At 44.3% G+C, this 17321-nt stretch overlaps 1 protein-coding gene and 1 long non-coding RNA gene across 2 annotated transcripts; both read left to right on the plus strand.

Moving 5' to 3' along the window:
- The first annotated feature begins 1886 nt into the window (after positions 1-1886).
- LOC120640530 (probable amidase At4g34880) lies at positions 1887-12327 on the plus strand. Its single transcript, XM_039916400.1, has 5 exons — positions 1887-2492; positions 2625-2839; positions 4840-5070; positions 11083-11281; positions 11856-12327. The coding sequence occupies exons 1-5, from the start codon at positions 1974-1976 to the stop codon at positions 12210-12212; spliced, it is 1521 nt and encodes a 506-aa protein (XP_039772334.1). The 5' UTR covers positions 1887-1973; the 3' UTR covers positions 12213-12327.
- Positions 12328-15562: 3235 nt separating this feature from the next.
- Positions 15563-16448, plus strand: LOC120640532. Its single transcript, XR_005661854.1, has 2 exons — positions 15563-15798; positions 15875-16448. It is a non-coding gene; the product is annotated as an uncharacterized LOC120640532 (long non-coding RNA).
- Positions 16449-17321: the final 873 nt, after the last annotated feature.

A 17321-nucleotide genomic window follows, 5' to 3' on the forward strand; every position in this document is an offset into this window, starting at 1 on the left:
GACGATGTCCACCGGCGGCGTACGGCAGGTGGCGGCGAAACAGAGCACCGGGAGGAGAGAGAGATGGAGGTGAGGGCCTTTCTATGATTTCTGAAAATCCAGGGACCTCTCGGTAAACTAAAAATATCTCCTACTTAGAGGGCTCAAATGAACAAGTATTGAATACCAATTTTGCATAACTTTTCAAGATCTACAACTTTAGTGTTATGCAAATTTTCCTTTGAAACTCACATTTTGAATTATTTGTAAATTTTCAAATTTGCACAAAAGGGCTTTGGTTTTATTCTTTTTTTGATTGACTTTTGGCTGAAGTTCAATTGAGCACATGTCAATTGAAGTACCTCTCATGAGCCAACTAAAATTTTATGCACATTTTTGAATTGAAATTTGAGTAGCTTGTCACTCCTTTTTCTTTCTCCTTTAATTTCTTTTGTATACTTTGACTTTTATTTGACCCCTTCTCTTTGAATTAATTCCCATATTTTTCTTTTAATTTCAAATAAGGTATAGTGATTGTCTTTAAGTGTACTGACACCTGAGGTGTCACAGTCTAGTGCCATTCAAAGCTAAATATCCATCACTTTTTATGGTTGTGCGGGATCTCCATGCGACTGTGGCCAAAGTTTTGGCTACGATGCCACTCAATTTATATTTTAGGATGGCTTTGGTGGATAATAAGTTGGTTGAATGGCAAAATCTTGTAGCTCAGATCGCGCATGTTCAACTGGTGGATGGGTCGGATATGTTTAGATGGAATTTGACCAATTCAGGGTCTTTTACTGTAAGATCTTTCTATATGCACTTATTATATAGTCAACCACTTTTAAATATAAGATGATTTGGAAGTTAAAGATTCCTCTAAAGATTAAGATATTCCTCTGGTTTCTTCAAAGGGGGATACTTTTAACTAAAGATAATCTTGCTAAGAAGAACTGGACAGGAAGCCAAAAATATTGCGGATGTAATAGTAATGAGACTATACAACATCTTATCCTGGACTGTCCTTATGCAAGATTGGTCTAGAGGATTATCTTTTTTGCTATTGGTTTAACGCCACCTAGATCAATTCGTCATATATTTAATTCTTGGCTGTCTAATCAATCTAAAAAGATTAGGAGGGTCATCTGGGTGGGGGTTGCCGTTGTAAGCTGGGCGATTTGGAGATATCGAAACAATTTAATTTTTAACAAAATCAAAGTTAACTCGGTTTTGCAGGTCATCTTCAGGGGAACATACTGGTTTCGTTTCTGGGCGCCGTTGCAGCGAGAGGAGCACGCCAAGAACACTTTCTCCAACTTGAGCAGACTAATTGAGATAGTAGCTCTTGATTTAGTTAAAGGAGGGTGTAAGCATGTCTATCGCTTGCAGTAGTTTGGAGTCTCTCTAGTGACTGGTGTGTTTTTTTTTCTTTTTCCAGCTTTTGCAAACTATGTTTTTTTGGTTGTGTATGTCTCGTCATAGAGGCCGGATTGGTAACCCTTTATCTAAAAAATGCAAATAAATGAGGTTCCGTAGTATATACGAGTCCTGTTGTGTCCATATATATGAATAAGTTAGTAGCCGCGAGGTCGAGGAGGGCGGATGTCCGGGGTATATATATAAAAGTTCAAAGGACATGTGCCTCTTGGAATTGGCCCCTTTGAGTTAGCCCTTTCGAGATGGCCCCTTCGGAGTGGCACTTTCTGATAACATTCTAGTGATATCATTAAATCTAATTAAATAATTATAGAAATTGATCACCATACTAATTTCTTCGTAACACAATCCTCTCCGATGCCTTCTCACATTTTCTTGTTTTTTATGCGGCTTTTTTTTTATTTTTATCTTTACCCACTCGGCCACTCCTACTCAAAGGGGCCCCAGTACTCCTACCCAACTTATGTAGTTCTGTAAGCTCACAACAGCCGCTTCTCAACACTGTTGTCACTTTCCGTGCCCAAACGAAGCATCCGCTGCACGGGCGGCGCCGCAGCATGGCTCGCTTACACCCGGCGCTATCCGCCGCCGTGCTCCTTCTCGCCGTCACCACCGGCTGCCGCGGCTTCCAGATCGAGGAGGCCACCCTCGACGCCATCCGCCAGGGCTTCAGCAACGGCAGCCTGACATCCGCGGCGCTCGTCGGGCACTACCTGGACCGCATCGCCCGCCTCAACCCTCTCCTCCGCGCCGTCATCGAGGTCAACCCCGACGCGCTCCGGCTCGCCGCACGCGCGGACGCCGAGCGGTCGTCGTCTTGCCGGCGCCGCGGCGGCGGCGCGCTGCACGGCGTGCCCGTCCTGCTCAAGGACAACATCGGCACCCGCGACCGGCTGAACACGACGGCCGGGTCGCTGGCGCTGCTGGGGTCCGCGGTGGCGCGCGATGCCGGCGTGGTGGCGAGGCTGCGGCGCGCCGGCGCCGTGGTGCTCGGCAAGGCCAACATGGAAGAGTGGGCCAACTTCCGCAGCGTGGAGGGCTCCGGCGGCTGGAGCGCGCGCGGCGGCGAGGGACGGGTAAGATCCATGACCAGACCGTCTCCCCCCTTCTTTCATCTTCAGCAATCTTGTGAGCACAAATGGCTTGGTGTCTGGCCTGTTTGCAAATCCAGATTATTAGGATGAAAACATCGATCCGGTACTTGACAGAATCCGTACGTGCTGTCGGCGGATCCATGCGGGTCGAGCACCGGATCGGCGATTGCCGCGGCGGCGAACATGGCGGCGGTGACGCTCGGGTCAGAAACCGACGGCTCCATACTCTGCCCGGCGTCCTACAACTCGGTGGTCGGGATCAAGCCAACGGTCGGATTGACCAGCCGGGCTGGAGTTATCCCCATTTCCCCGAGGCAAGACACTATTGGGTGAGTCACTACCACACAAATAATAATACTAGCTGTACCACTATCATCAACTTGTTTGCTGTTTTTGTAGTAACTGTGTGTGCGGGATCCAATGCCTCTCTTTTTTATAGCTATGGTAGTGCAGCTGGCACTGGGACAAATCACTCCACTCGAAACAGTTGACCGGTTAGTGTTACAGTAGGAAACAACGTGTAATGGATTAGCAATTTAGCAGTAGGATGGGGTTCAGCTTCACAAACTAGTCTAGAGTACAATATACATAGCATGAACCATTTATCTTTCTCCTTTCAAAATAAACTAGAAGCTGATAAAGCCTAGCTTATATCAAGGGGCCCTTTTGGGAAAAGGTCTCCCAAATAAGCTCACAGTTGCTGTAATACAGTGGTCATGCTATTGGTTTTCAACTAGAATAAATATTAAGATGTACTCGAAAGTTTAGTGGGCTCCGCAAATTTAACCCTCTATTAGGTTACGTTATTATACATTAAATAGAGAATTCATCCTGCCATATGGGTGGTAAAAGCATGAGTTTATTTTGTAAGCAGACTGTTCGTTCCACCATTTTCTTGGTTTGGTTAGTTCCGTAGTTGTCAAATGGACATTTTTTAATTAAAAAAACAAACAGTCTTGTTAGTTGGCAAAAATTACAGGCCAGACCGAGACGATACCACTGGCAGAAAACAGGACCACACCCCGGCGAAGGCCCCCCTACCAACAGTCTTACTGGCTTAGTTGGTTTATTAAATCATTGGCCAGACGCTGCCATCGACACACACGCCCGTGCGCGCGCGCACATAGGGCCTACTTTGTTAGGGGGAAAAAATGTGGAGCCAGGGTATGGCCCGAACGATTGTTAAACCATTTTTGCTGGAACAATCGCTATGCTAAGTGGAGTTGTGAACTCCGAATGAGTAGGTGTTGGTAAGACAGTGCGATACAAGCATTTTCATATGTTTTTATTTAGTCTCAGCGGAATATTGTTCCTCAATGCATTCTATTGGAGAAATATTGGAATTCGAGAAGTATTTGAGCTACCTTTTTCCCACATTATTACCCCTCAGAAGTATGGACTACATTATTTGTTCTCCTTTCACAAATAAAAACTGATATGATGAGCTATCTCAGTAACCAAAAGTTTATAGATAATAGCTAGATGTTGCTGTCTCTTTAAAATTGCAAGACTGGTCATTAGAAATTCTGCGCCAGATGTTTAAAAAATGTTCGCAATGTTTTTCCACAACTTTTTTTCGCACCAATAAGACTACTGGGGCAGCAAAACTACCTCCATCCCAAAACATAAAGGAATCTGAGGGCAAATTATAGCCATGGAAAATGCCATCATGCCTCTCATTAAACAGTGTGGCCCCTCTGGATTGGCATAATTTCTGATAGTTCTTGGGCTAATCCATACCATAAATGGCTGGTTTTAATCTCACTGGGCAACAGGCTCCAAAGTAAGAGCTTGGAGAAATTATATAAGATTGGGCTTCACCAATCTCAAAAGTTCTTAGATTTTGCGATAAAAATTAGACAGCAGAAGTCTATGCCGGATGGATCATGTACTCTGTGCTAGGGGGCTCGCATAATTTTTGAACGGAAGGCAATTACTTCCATTGTCTAAAAAGTTTTTTTTAATAACAACATTAAATGTAGAGAATAACAGACTTGAAATTCTTACAGGGATTAAATTATATTCAGAGTGCAAGAAAATAGTTAAACATAACCAGTAGAATTTGCTCCAATAAACGAATACTGAGAATACAATTGACATATATAAAAGCTAAATCGTCAAGCATGTGCACCTCCCACGTGAGGTTATATCCCTCTAACCTTGTTTAGATGTGTGCTAGAATGTACCAACACATGGTTGGATTGTGTGTGGTTGCGAGTTTAGCACACTTGTTGGGATGCATACGTGAGTTCATCTTGTAATATGAAAAATGGTGCAAAGGGGGAAGTTCCTTAAAAACCTGATGACAACACAGATTTCTATAATGCAGGCCAATATGCCGCACTGTTGCTGATGCTGTAGAAGTGCTGGATGCTATTGTTGGTTACGATGCTCGTGATTCAAAAGCGACAAGAGCAGCGTCAAAGCACATTCCTCCTGGTGGATATATGCAGTTCCTGAAAATAGATGGGTTAAATGGTAAGAGAATTGGCATTCCCAATGGATTTTCAAATGGGATGGATCAGCAGATTATTTTTCAGCAACACTTAGACACAATGAGGTACGTCACATAAACTTCTTGATATAATTTCTATTTTAGAATGTCATTTGATCAAATTTCCCAAAATAAAACCATATATGTATTTGTATTTTTTTTATAATACCAGTAGAGGTACAAAATCATGTCCCTGGATTTTTGGTTAAAAGAACTTATATGGTACTACAACTTGAAAAAACTTCTATATATCAATAGATGTATGTGAAGGTACATAAGATTTATAGTAGGAGGCAAACATAGATAAATTGAAATAATCTAAGGATTTCAAAGGACATGTGTTCTTTATGGTCAACAGATATTAAGGTAGCCATCAAATAAAATGCTTGTATTTCTGGCTGCTTAGGTAAGTCCAATGCTTAAATGTAATCATATTATATTGCACACAGCTATGTTTTTAAAGCGGTAAGGCGAGGCGAGGCGACATGCCACCGCTTTGCCGCCAAGGCGCTTAAGGCGTGAGGCGAGGCGACGCCTTACCATCGCCTTACTGACTTCCTAGCATAGACTTTAGTAGCAGTGCACACGTATATACAATTATACATACCTTGTTGCTGCCATTTGTTGTGCCCATTTTGCATCCAGTGTCTTGCCTTCTCTTCCCCCAAACTGTAGCCTACACATAATAAGGACAGGTCAGTAGTAAGAACTCAGCAAAAATCTCAACAAATGGTGACATACCACATCAAATTATAACTAAGAAATAATGAGCAACAACCAGTAACCAAGTACATGCATCACAAACTGACATTAAGCAGCAATAGTACAATACTTCATAGTCCACCACCAACCACAAGCTTAATAGTCTAACAAATTAAATAGTGCTGCACTGAGTGCACAAAAGTAGCAAAAGCTGAAAAGCACAAATCTGAAATCTCTCAAATCTCAATATCCATCATCAAATTCATCAATGGCGTTAGAAGCCCCATTGTCTTCATCATTGGAATTGGCTGGAGCATCCTCACAATCGCTCACATCGGCATCATCATGTGGATCTTCTTCTTCCTCTTCTTCTTCTTCTTCAACTGCTTGAGATAATGTTGAATTTCTTGCTTGCCTTGGAAAATGTCGGCCTTGAAGTGATGTTTTTTTTTGAAGTGAAACTGTGGGGGAGTTCCCCACAGCAGATATATTAAAGAAAAACTGAGCGGGATATTTACAGGGTTAGAGGCTACTTACAGAGAAGAAAAGAAAAGAAAGGGAGAGGAGGGCGAGTTACAAGACTGTGTTAAGCCATTGTACAACAAGGGGTTTAAGATCCTCCCTAACCCTATGCAGTTGTAGGAGGATTTGGGCTTTGAACCGCACAGTCCAAAGCTGAAAAGATGCAGGCTGTCCTTCAAAAATCTTTACATTTCTAAGATTCCATATTTCCCAAGCAGCGATCATAAAGATTTCAATGAAATACGGCTTCCCAAAATGCAGACGACCTCTGTGAAGCTTGTGATGAATGTCGTGTGAGCTGTCCCAACTGATGCCCAATTTTCCCCAACAGATCAAAGCAAAGGGACACTCGAAGAAGAGATGAATTAAGTCCTCTGTCACACTGTCATTGCACATGACACAATGACTATTCGGTTGCACATGAAAATTTCTTCTCTGTAACATTTCTCTTGTATTTAGTCAGTCCACCAAAATCAGCCAGGCGAAAAATTTTAATCTGGGGGTACAACGCGACTTCCATACCCAATAGAAAGTTCTTGGCAAAACCAGATGAGTGAAAGCTAGGTGGTAGAACCTTCAAGATGTATAAGTACCATTGCCCCAAATGAAAGTCCAACTGTCAGCATTACTAGTATCATAGGGAACCCTTTGTATATCAAGTTGGAGAGACAGGAGTTCTTGGAAAGCCTGATCGGAGAGTGGCAAATTGAAGAGCAATGAAAGGTCATCCGTTTGCATAATTTTCTTGACCGAAATGTTCTGATCCATGGCAAAGGAGTGCAATCTTGGATATTTTAAGGACATGATCGATCCATCGGACCAAAGATCATTCCAAAAAGTCACAGTAGAGCCATCACCTAAGGTACATTTGGCAATTCCTCTATAGATAGTGTTGAGTCTCAGAATATCCTTCCACCAAAAGGAACCCACTTCTCGTGCTGCCTTGAAGTGATGTTGTTGCACCAACAATTTCATCAACTAGCTGCCATGTAAGACCTAGGTCAGAACCACACCCACGACCACCCTGAGCGGGCACATGCAATGAATCAGCCCACTCATTGTCCCAATTAAAATCCTCAAGGATCAAAGCCTTTCCCCCCTTTTTCTCGCCTTTTTTGAAACCTAGTTTTCATCTTCCGGTTGTAGGAAACAAACACAATATCATTCAATCTCTTATGCAACAGTCAATTCCTTTTCTTTGTATGGATCTACAAAATTGAAAATAGCAAATAAAATGAATAATTTGCAGTAGTATTGCACAAAATAGGTTCTTTTCCATGAATATTTTGATAAAATGGGACTTACAAACTCAAATGTACTCCAGTTTCGTTCACAGCCAGATGATGATGCACAAAGACTAACAATACGCCTAGCAAATCTTTGTAACTCAATGGCACGACCACCATATGAGCACCACCACTCAACTAGAATAGCAAATACAAGCAATATTAAGAGATAGGAATGAAATTTACTTGCTGAAATCAAGAGAGACAGATATAAACTTGCTGGAATTATAATTTATAAGTAAACATATCACTTACTAGGGTTCATTTTCTCAATGTTTTGTTTAGCCAATTTGTTTGAGAAGGCATTTCCCCTAAGGTTTTCATAGTCCATGGCTTGAGCATCAATCTTGTTTCTAGTTTCCTCATCCTCCACCATTCTTCCTAGCACATCAAGGAAGCAACCCTTTAGATGTCCAACTGTAGCATCATCATTCGCTGCTACTAGGGGATGGAATTTTCCTGGGTTTAAAAACAGTGCAGCCCCATACAATGGGTGGTCCATTTGGTTATCCCAACGATGCTCAATAATGTCCATGATCTTCCTAAGTAAAGGTCTCTTGCTTTGGACAGCAAAGCTTAGCTTGATCTTCTCCTTTGCATGGTTCATTAGTGCTTCAACCTCTGGCATTGCAGGCTTTTCATCACCATCAACCACTGTAAGAACAATCAGGAGTGGCCCTGAAGCTCTAAGGCAGTCCTCAACTGCATTCCAAAACTCCGTAGAGAGCACAATGTCGTGCACCTCCTCACCAGCCTTAGTTCTTGCCAATTTGTTCCCAATCCATGCATTACTAACAAATAAACACTTCAAAGGATCCATGTGTTTATGCAAACTCTTTGATGAGTCCGGCCAAGGTAAGGTTGGATGAAAAGCCCGACACACCGATCAGGATTCCCCGAATCCCGTAATCTTAGCACCGGCATCCGAAATTACGACGCACCGATTTGGCCTACAACGCCACTAGGGCCTCTTGTTGTGCCTCGGCAATCTTATCACCGCACTCCAGTGCACCCACTCAGGGAAAGGCCAAATCTCCCTAAAAGACTAGTCTGATAGGGGAAGGGTGCCTCTCCCTTTTAAGGTGGCTTCCTCCTCCCATGCTAAGCAAGGTGGGATTATGAGGCTCACACGGTCGCCGCCCGACTACAACTGGGCCACTTGGTCTATTTTTGTTCCGTTTTTGCCAGCGGGTAATAGTGGAGGATGTCCTCATCATTCTCCCTTTCTTAACAAGGGCCCAGCTCTGATACCAAATGATGAGTCCGGCCCAGGTGAGGTTGGATGAAAAGCCCGACACACCGATTCGGATTCCCCGAATCCCGCAATCTTAGCACCGGCATCCGAAATTACGACGCACCGATCCGGCCTACAACGCCACTAGGGCCTCTTGTTGTGCCTCGGCAATCTTATCACCTCACTCCAGTACACCCACTCAGGGAAAGGCCCCATCTTCCTAAAAGACTAGTCTGATAGGTGAAGGGTGGCTCTCCCTTTTAAGATGGTTTCCTCCTCCCAAACTAAGCAAGGTGGGATTATGAGGCTCACACGGTCGCCGCCTGACTACAACTGGGCCATTTGGCCTATTTTTGTTGCGTCTTTGCCAGCGGGTAATAGTGAAGGATGTCCTCATCACTCTTCAAAGTAAGAAACGATGTGGCAAACCGAGTGGCTGCAGGTCTCAAAAGATCATCTTTTGTTTTCTCCCTCATAGCATGAAGAATTCTACCATGCCTATGGATGAAAGTTGTGACACGCCTTGCAAGTGCAATGCATTTTTTGAAAGGTTTCAACTTTCTTATTTCTTCCAACATAAGGTCCAAGCAATGGGCAGTACATGGAGTGCAATACAGTGTAGGAATCCTTTCTATTAGAATTCTACCTGCTGCCTTGTAGTTTGCTCCATTATCGGTGACAACTTGAACAACCTTATCTTGTCCAATTTTTTGAATCCTCTCCTCCAATAAATTAGCAAGCATATTAGCATCATGCACCTCACTTGATGCGTCAACAGACTCTAGGAAATAAGTACCCTCTGGGCTGTTAACAAGGAAGTTGATCAGATGTCTTCCCCTCTTATCAGACTATCCATCAGACATTAAAGTGCATCCATAGTGCTTCCAGGCCTTCTCATGGTCCTCCCTCGCGGTACTTGTCAACTTCATAACCTTCTTAAGCAATGGTTCACCAAGATCATAGGGTGTAGGAGGTATGTAACCTGAACCATACTGTATGCTGGCCTCAATTGTAATCTGAAATTGCCTTGCTGCTGCTGGGTTAAATGATATGCCGCATTCATAAAACCATAAAGCCCACTGCAGATCCACATATTCCTTTTCCTCCTTTGTCTTTCTGCTAGCCTCTATTGTGGGCTGATAGCTCTTTGAATATCTTTCTTCATCCACCTCTTCGGGTGTCTTTCGAAGCATCACAGCAACTGTCTTGTTCGTCTTTGCTGCTGCCTTTGGTGCTGCCTTGGTCTTTGCTGCAGTAAATTGATAAGTTGCGTGTCTTTGTTTGGCTGCTGTCCCTGAACTTGGATGATGAATAACTGAGGCGTCAGCCTCCACATCTACCACCTCCACCACATTCGGTGCTTGTTCTCCATCTCCTTCATCTTGGAACAATGGCCTCTTTCTCTTGTTTTGTTCCAAGTAATCTCTCATTTCCTTTCTGATTGCAGTAGTGAGTCTTTTACTCACACAATTTGGCATCAGCATAGCCACCTGCGAGATGCTGCTTCAGCCTTTTGATCCCTTCCTTCTGTGCGTTTCCACAAAGAATGCATGTCACCTCATTTCGATCTTCAAGGTTTGCCCAATAACCATACTTCCAGCCTGGGTCATTTGACTTTGCCTTTCGAGCTTTATCAGTAGTGGGATCATATTCACCATTGACAGAAGCTGAACTCTCAATAGCAGCCATTCCTTGTCTGCAGTTCATCAAAAAACAAAGCTATGCATTATTAAAAGGGAGCAGCACAAAGCACATGCACATGGAATAGAAAGCAGTAATAGGATTAGGACCACTGTACTAGCAGATTTGCATATAAAACAGAACAAGTCCGTAAACAACACACTTTGGCACATGAAACAGAGCAACGCCATATGCATGCATCGTTAAGCGACCCCGACGCGGCAGGCGGACGACGGGAAGCAACGCGCGGGAAGTCGATTCTTTCCGCGCGGGGAAGATTGGCGCCAGGCAGCGCCCGTTCCTCGGTTCCCGCGAGTGAAGCGTCCGCCCCAGCCTCCTGGGCGACGCTCGTACGCCTACCTCGTCAAGGCGGACGCTTACCTAGCCAAGGCGGACGCCATATGCATGCATCGTTAAGCGACCCCGACGCCCCAAATCTTTTACCGCCTGGATGCCTAGGTAACGCCTTAAAAACAGAGGCACACAGCATAAACTGTGATCCATTGACTCATGCCAATCTTTAGTTGAGGGTTTTAACATTGAATAGTACGATATGTCAGTTTACACCTATATCTTGCTTTAGTGGTGGTTAAAAGGCTTGCCCACTTTTATGTATGTATGCAATAATGCTTCTATTATACATTTGTTTTGAAGGAAGCATGGCGCAATCTTGATAGAGAACATAGAAATACCCAATTTGAGTGTCATATTGGATATGTTTATCAATGGCGAATTGATTGCACTACCAGCAGAGTTCAAGCTAAGCCTAAATGCTTATTTGTCAGACTTATCCAAGTCTCCAGTTCGTTCCCTCACAGAGATAATAGAATTTAACAATGAACATCCCATTGAGGTCTGTTTCTATTTTGGCTTTCAATATGATTTTTATGATGTGATTCAATTATTTTGTTTTACTTATATATATGATTTTAAACTAAAGTCTTATTAAAATTATACATTACTGATTAAATTATACTCCCTCCATTTGTGAATATTTGTTGCTGGTTAGCCCAAAGTTGAGCTAACCAGCGACAAGTATTCCCGAATGGAGGTAGTATAAATTAATTCTTTAAACTAAAGTCTGATTTAAAGAATAAAAGAATAGTACTGCAAGAAATACTCCCTCGATGCATTATAGAGTGCTATCCTTCGTTGCTTTCCCTTGATAGAAAATGGATCAAAATACTGTAGCTTTAACATGATTTTCATACATATTATGTAACCAACTAGTTTAGGGACAGAGTATATGATATTGTGACAACAAAGTTTCGTCAAATATTTTCTAATGCTGCATGATATAAAGATAAGATTTACTGTTTCAAATGAAATTGTAAATTTAGATGTTTAAAAAGTTCTGTTATATATATTTTACTTTAAATTTCGTTTAATTACGCTCCGACTCAATCAGACTCAAATATGCATCACAGGAAAAGCTAAAAGAAGTTGGGCAGCTCATCTTCCTTGTAGCTGAGAATACTACCGGCATTGGTGCCCCTGAAAGAGCAGCAATCCAACAGCTAAACATGCTGTCATCTGACGGATTGGAGAGGCTGATGAAGGAGCAACAGTTGGACGCTATCGTGGCGCCTAATGTCAGTGTAGCTGATGTTCTCGCCATCAGTGGCTTGCCAGGGATCACTGTGCCTGCTGGGTACAGCAAGACAGGAGTCCCATTTGGTATTTGCTTTGGTGGCTTGAAGGGCTATGAGCCAAGGCTAATACAGATAGCCTATGCGTTTGAACAAGCTACCAGAGTACGGAAGATTCCCACGTTCATGCCATAGTAGTACTAAAAAGGACAGTTACTTCGTTATCGTTGTATTGTAGATCATGACATGATATTTAAATAATCATCAGGATGCCATCAAGCTGAAAATCATGCAAATATTCATCCACAAATGGCGAGCATGCCAGGAAACAAAACTGATCATTTTCTCATCACTATTGAATATTAATCCGTAAAGTTTATAAACAACAATTCATCTCTGGCAGATACATCATTTCCTTACATCGACTGTTTAATACATCCCATAATCCGAGTATTTATTACATCGCTAGCTTAAGCCGATACAAGTCCATTGGACTAAATCAGAGAAAAAAGAAGAAGCATGAAGATGAAAGGGAGGGAGCTCCTCCCACGTCCTCCCGCGGGCATCTACTGAGTGCAGGACGCTCCCTAAAGCTTAGGCCTCATCTTAGTCGTGGTAGTAGTTACCTCCGGCATCATCCTCTGAAAGCACGTAGGCATAATGAGTACGCAAAGGCACACCTAGCAATACTCCTTCAAAATGAGCGTTACAGTCAAGGAGTTTGAGCTGGTGGGTTTTAAGGAAGGATAAGGGGTTTGCTTCGCAAAAATAGTAGTTTTCCCTAAGTTCGTAAAGAAAACTAGAAATGCCAGGGCGCAGCGTTGCTGCGCCATCTTTGAGTTGGCCACCAGCCAACTAGGGATTTCTTTTTCCCTGGAATCCAGTAGCTTTAGAATTTGATGGGCAGTATTTTAGTTTTTCCATATCATTACTTGTATTGGTTGAAAATAAATAGGGCGATGTTTTCCCTAAGATGTGAATATATAACATAGATAATTCGAGATAGGATATCACTTTACAGTCTCAGATTATGTCATAATCAACTTTTTTTTAAAAAATTAGAGGTCAAACTGCAAGCTAGCACATCTGGTTTATTTTGTGATTGACAAACACATGGGCTAGAGAGCATGTATTGAACTCAATATTATCTTCCTCTATTCCCATCATGTAACTGCAAATGTGACATGCTCTTCCTGAGCTAGGCAGCGTCTTTCCTTTGGACTAGGGAGTGGGGAATGGCCATGCCTCTCTGGGATCACCATTGTCTTTTTGTTGGATTGGGAGAATGTAATAGGACTGATTGTCTATAGTACAATGAAGCAGACAGGTAGTTGAGAACCTAGTTATCAGGAGCAGCTTGAATTATGATGTGAACATATTAATTTATAGAAGAAAAAAAACTCTTGCTCTAGTAGTTAAACGGCTTGGGCCAGAGGGCTTAGTATGTAAACCGTAACAAATGATGAATACCAAATCTAGATGTGCCTCTCCATATTTGTACATCAGAATACAGGATGGTCAGATACGGCCTGACACCTGATTATATGCATCATGAAATGTATATCATCAGCAGAGAACAAATTTTGTCAGCGTACCGTTCTCTGATCTGGTTATTCTCAGAGACAGCCTCATTTCTGTAACACAAGGCATAACATCTTAGCATTTCAGTTATTTAACCTGAATAAAAAGATAAACAATAGAACATTTAGAATCATGTCACTAGGAGTTGCATGTAGCAAGATGCGTTAGGCTTATGCTGACCAATTGCCTATTAGAACTTGAAGTTTAGAAACCAATTGATTTGAACCGCTATATGTAGCATAAATTAACTCACCAGTCATCTAAGATGTTACAAGAGCTCCCACAGCAGTTGCAGCCACAGATGTGTTAGCTTTAGCCATTTTTTTTAAAAGCACCCAGGAGCACTAGGGAATCATTTAAGAACTTAGTTGGGCACTCACGCTAACCGCGCGCTCAACGCAAATGGGTTGCCGGAAAATCTGAGGACGCGCCTGCCGAGGCTTACACACGCACACACACACTACACACCTATACACACGCACGCAGTGGCGAATCTAGCTCAAAAATGTAGAGGGGGCTCATATTCACTCTCTTTTTCTTCCTCTCCTTCTCTTCTTCTTCCTCTTCATTGTTTCTTCCAAAAAATTAAGGGGGCGCTTAGGGGGGTATCCATGGGTCTTAGGGAGGTAGAGGGGCTTAATCCCCCCTAGCCCCCCTTGTAGATCCGCCCCTGCACACACGCACCCTGGTACCTTCTCTGGGGATAAACCCCGGTGCCACATCTGGGCGATCCCAGACTGGGAATCGAACCCGGGCGAGTAGCCTCCGCAACGGGGGTCCTACCACTGCCCCGCAGGCACGTTGGCCTTTAGCCATATGCCATGAGATGATTTTTGGTCAAACATTCAGTGGAACACATGAAGGACACGGCTACAAAGACGATGCTGCCCGTCTTCATATCGCACATGTGCCTTCTGCATGTTGCTAATGCTAGCCGCGTTCATCACGACCCTTCTTGCGTAACTCGGACTTTGTGTCCTGCAGCAGCTGCTGTTGTCTCCCGCAGCAGAAGGGCCATATCTTAACACTACTATAAAAATAATTTATAGCAACACCTTTTTTTTTATAAGAGCAGACCAAAATTCCACCCATTCCTACAAAAGAAGCAGATCTACTGTATCATTTGATCCACCCCTATAAATAGCATTTTTAAGAGCGGATCACTCCCTCATCCGCCCTTAAAAATATTTTTAGGGACGGATCACCTTATCAACCGCTCCTGCAAAGTTTGAAACTGGGAAGCGGCACTATCGGTCTCGAAATTTTCATCCATTCTAATTTTTAGAATGCTTCATGTCCGCTCCTATCAGCCGCTCAATTTCTCTCACGTCCGCCCCTCTCTCTCCTTTTATCTCTGGCAAAATAGTCAAATTTGTCCTAGAACAATGGTGCTCGGCTCAATTTGATCCTTGAACTTTGAACTATGAAAAGGTCCAATTCAGTCCCTAAACTATTCTAACTGGCCCAACTTCATCCTTGAGTCCGATGTGGCACGCCACATAAGCTTCTCTAGTCACCGCCCAATCAGTTTGGAGTGTGAAATACCATTTTTACCCTCCATCCATAGAGCAACTCGGGTTTAACACATGCAGTTCAACACCCCACGCTCACTGCCCCGACCACTCTATGTGTCACCGTCAGCCAACTCGGCGATGCCACCCAGCCCACGTCGAGCCAGACTGCTCCCTCCCTATCAGATTGCTGCCCCTCCTAGGTAGCGCAGCTCGCCTGCGTTAAACTGCTCTATGGATGGGGTAAAAAAGGTATTTCACACCCTAACCTGACTGAGCGGTGACTGAAGAAGCCTACGTGACGTGCCATGTCGGACTCAAGGATGAAGTTGGGCCGGTTAGGATAATTCAAGGTCTGAATTGGACTTTTTCGAAGTTCAGGGACCAAATTGAGCTAACCACCATAGTTGAAGGATGAATTTAGCTATTTTGCCTTTATCTCTCACGTCCGCTCTCACAGCCACTCACTTTCTCCCCAACCTTATATCTTCTCTCCCACTCTCCCATGGCACACACGGTGGTCTGCTGCTCCTGCTCCTGCTCCTCGATGCAGGGCTGCGGGGGCCTCGCCCCGCTCGTGCTCGACGCAGGGGGCGAGGGGACCTTGCCCTGCTCCTGCTCGTCGCGCCGCTGGGGCTGCAGGGGCAGCAAGCTCCTCGACGCAGGGAAGCTAACCACGTGTAGCTAAGGTGAGCACACGAGAAGCTAATTATTTGTGAGCACGAGAAGCGCAAGCTCTGACGAGGCAGGCATGGAGGAGCACAGGATCTCCGCGGCGGCCATGGAGTAGCTCGGCGGGGGCGCTCGGCGCGGCTTCGGCGGGGCTCAGCGGGGGCGCGACGCAGCTTCGGCGGCCAGGGGCGGCCCGGGCCTGCGGTTCTGGCGGCATGGGCGCGGCGCGTCTTCGACGGCCAGGCGGCCTGGGCGCGGTGCGGCCCGGCGGCGCGGGCGCTCCTTCCCGGCCCAGATCCAGCCGGCGGTCGTCCTCCCCGATGTCGGCAGCATGCTCGGCCTCAGGGAGTCACGGCGGCCTCCTGCGACCGGCGGGGCGCGGATGCGAGCACGGCGACGCTGCCGGGCTGTTTTTTTTTTCAATCGGTTTCTAGGGGCGGGCAGCGGTGGGTGAGGACAGCTAGCTGAAATTTTCTCCATTTAGATATTGGGCTAGGGGTGTAACACGCAGCTAGACGATGGTTTAAACAAGTTCAGACCGCTTTGAAGGCGTAATATTCTGTGTTATGAGAATTTAGTTTTTGCTCTTGTTTGTTTGTTTTTTTGGATCAAGAGTCAATGGCTTTATATGTCTTGGAACCTTCCTATTTATAGAATACAACTGGTGCTGGAAATATTTTTCTTCTTCTTCGGGTGTGAACGCCCCACGCCGGGTGCCAGCGCCGTCCACCAACTTGCTCTGCTTGTTGTTAGTTGAGAGATTAGACTGTCGGGCCTACCTTGGGCCGTCCGAGGTGCACCCCGGGAGGACGCGACACCCTGGGAGGTCCGGGGCACGGCCTGAGGCGCCGTGTAACACCCCAGGTGTTAATTCATGCATTAATCGCTAATCATGAGCAAATACTCGATCATTAGCATTAATTTGTATGCTAAGTGTATTTCAATCGTAGCTGATCTTAATCATGGTTTTCTCCCAAATCCAAAGCTCGAATCAATTTTTGGTGAACATCAAAATTGTAGATTTTTGCTCTCTCTAAAACTTTCGTTTTGACCGAATTTCAAGTTCCAATATATAATTTGGAGTTTTCTCGTGTCGAAATCGAGTCAAATTAGGGTAAAAGGAGTAAAAAAATATATATTTTGTCTGTTGTTTTGATATAAAATATAAAAATAAAATTATTAGAATTCTTTTACCAAATATTTTTTTGGATGCTCGAAGGTTTATAAATGGCCACCATATAGGTACCATTGTAGTCATCTTTTTCTTCTCCCTATGACTATTGGACCCCACTAGTCACCATGGCCACCTGTCATCCCCTCTCTCCTCCCCTGCCCATCTCTCTCCAGAAGTCTCCACATGCTGGCCAGCTCTTTTCTCCTTCTCCCGTTGCTGTTTCTCTTCACCCAGAAGCAAACTAGCACTTACCTTCTATTTTCCATCGCAAACCAAGCGCCCGTGTGAGCCAACAGCAAGCCAAGCACCCGTATGAGCCACCCCGCGACTCCCTCCTGCTCCGCCGACCTCCCTGCCCTGCTCCCC

The sequence above is a fragment of the Panicum virgatum genome, chromosome 7K (genome assembly GCF_016808335.1).
Source record: "Panicum virgatum strain AP13 chromosome 7K, P.virgatum_v5, whole genome shotgun sequence".
NCBI lineage: Eukaryota > Viridiplantae > Streptophyta > Magnoliopsida > Poales > Poaceae > Panicum > Panicum virgatum.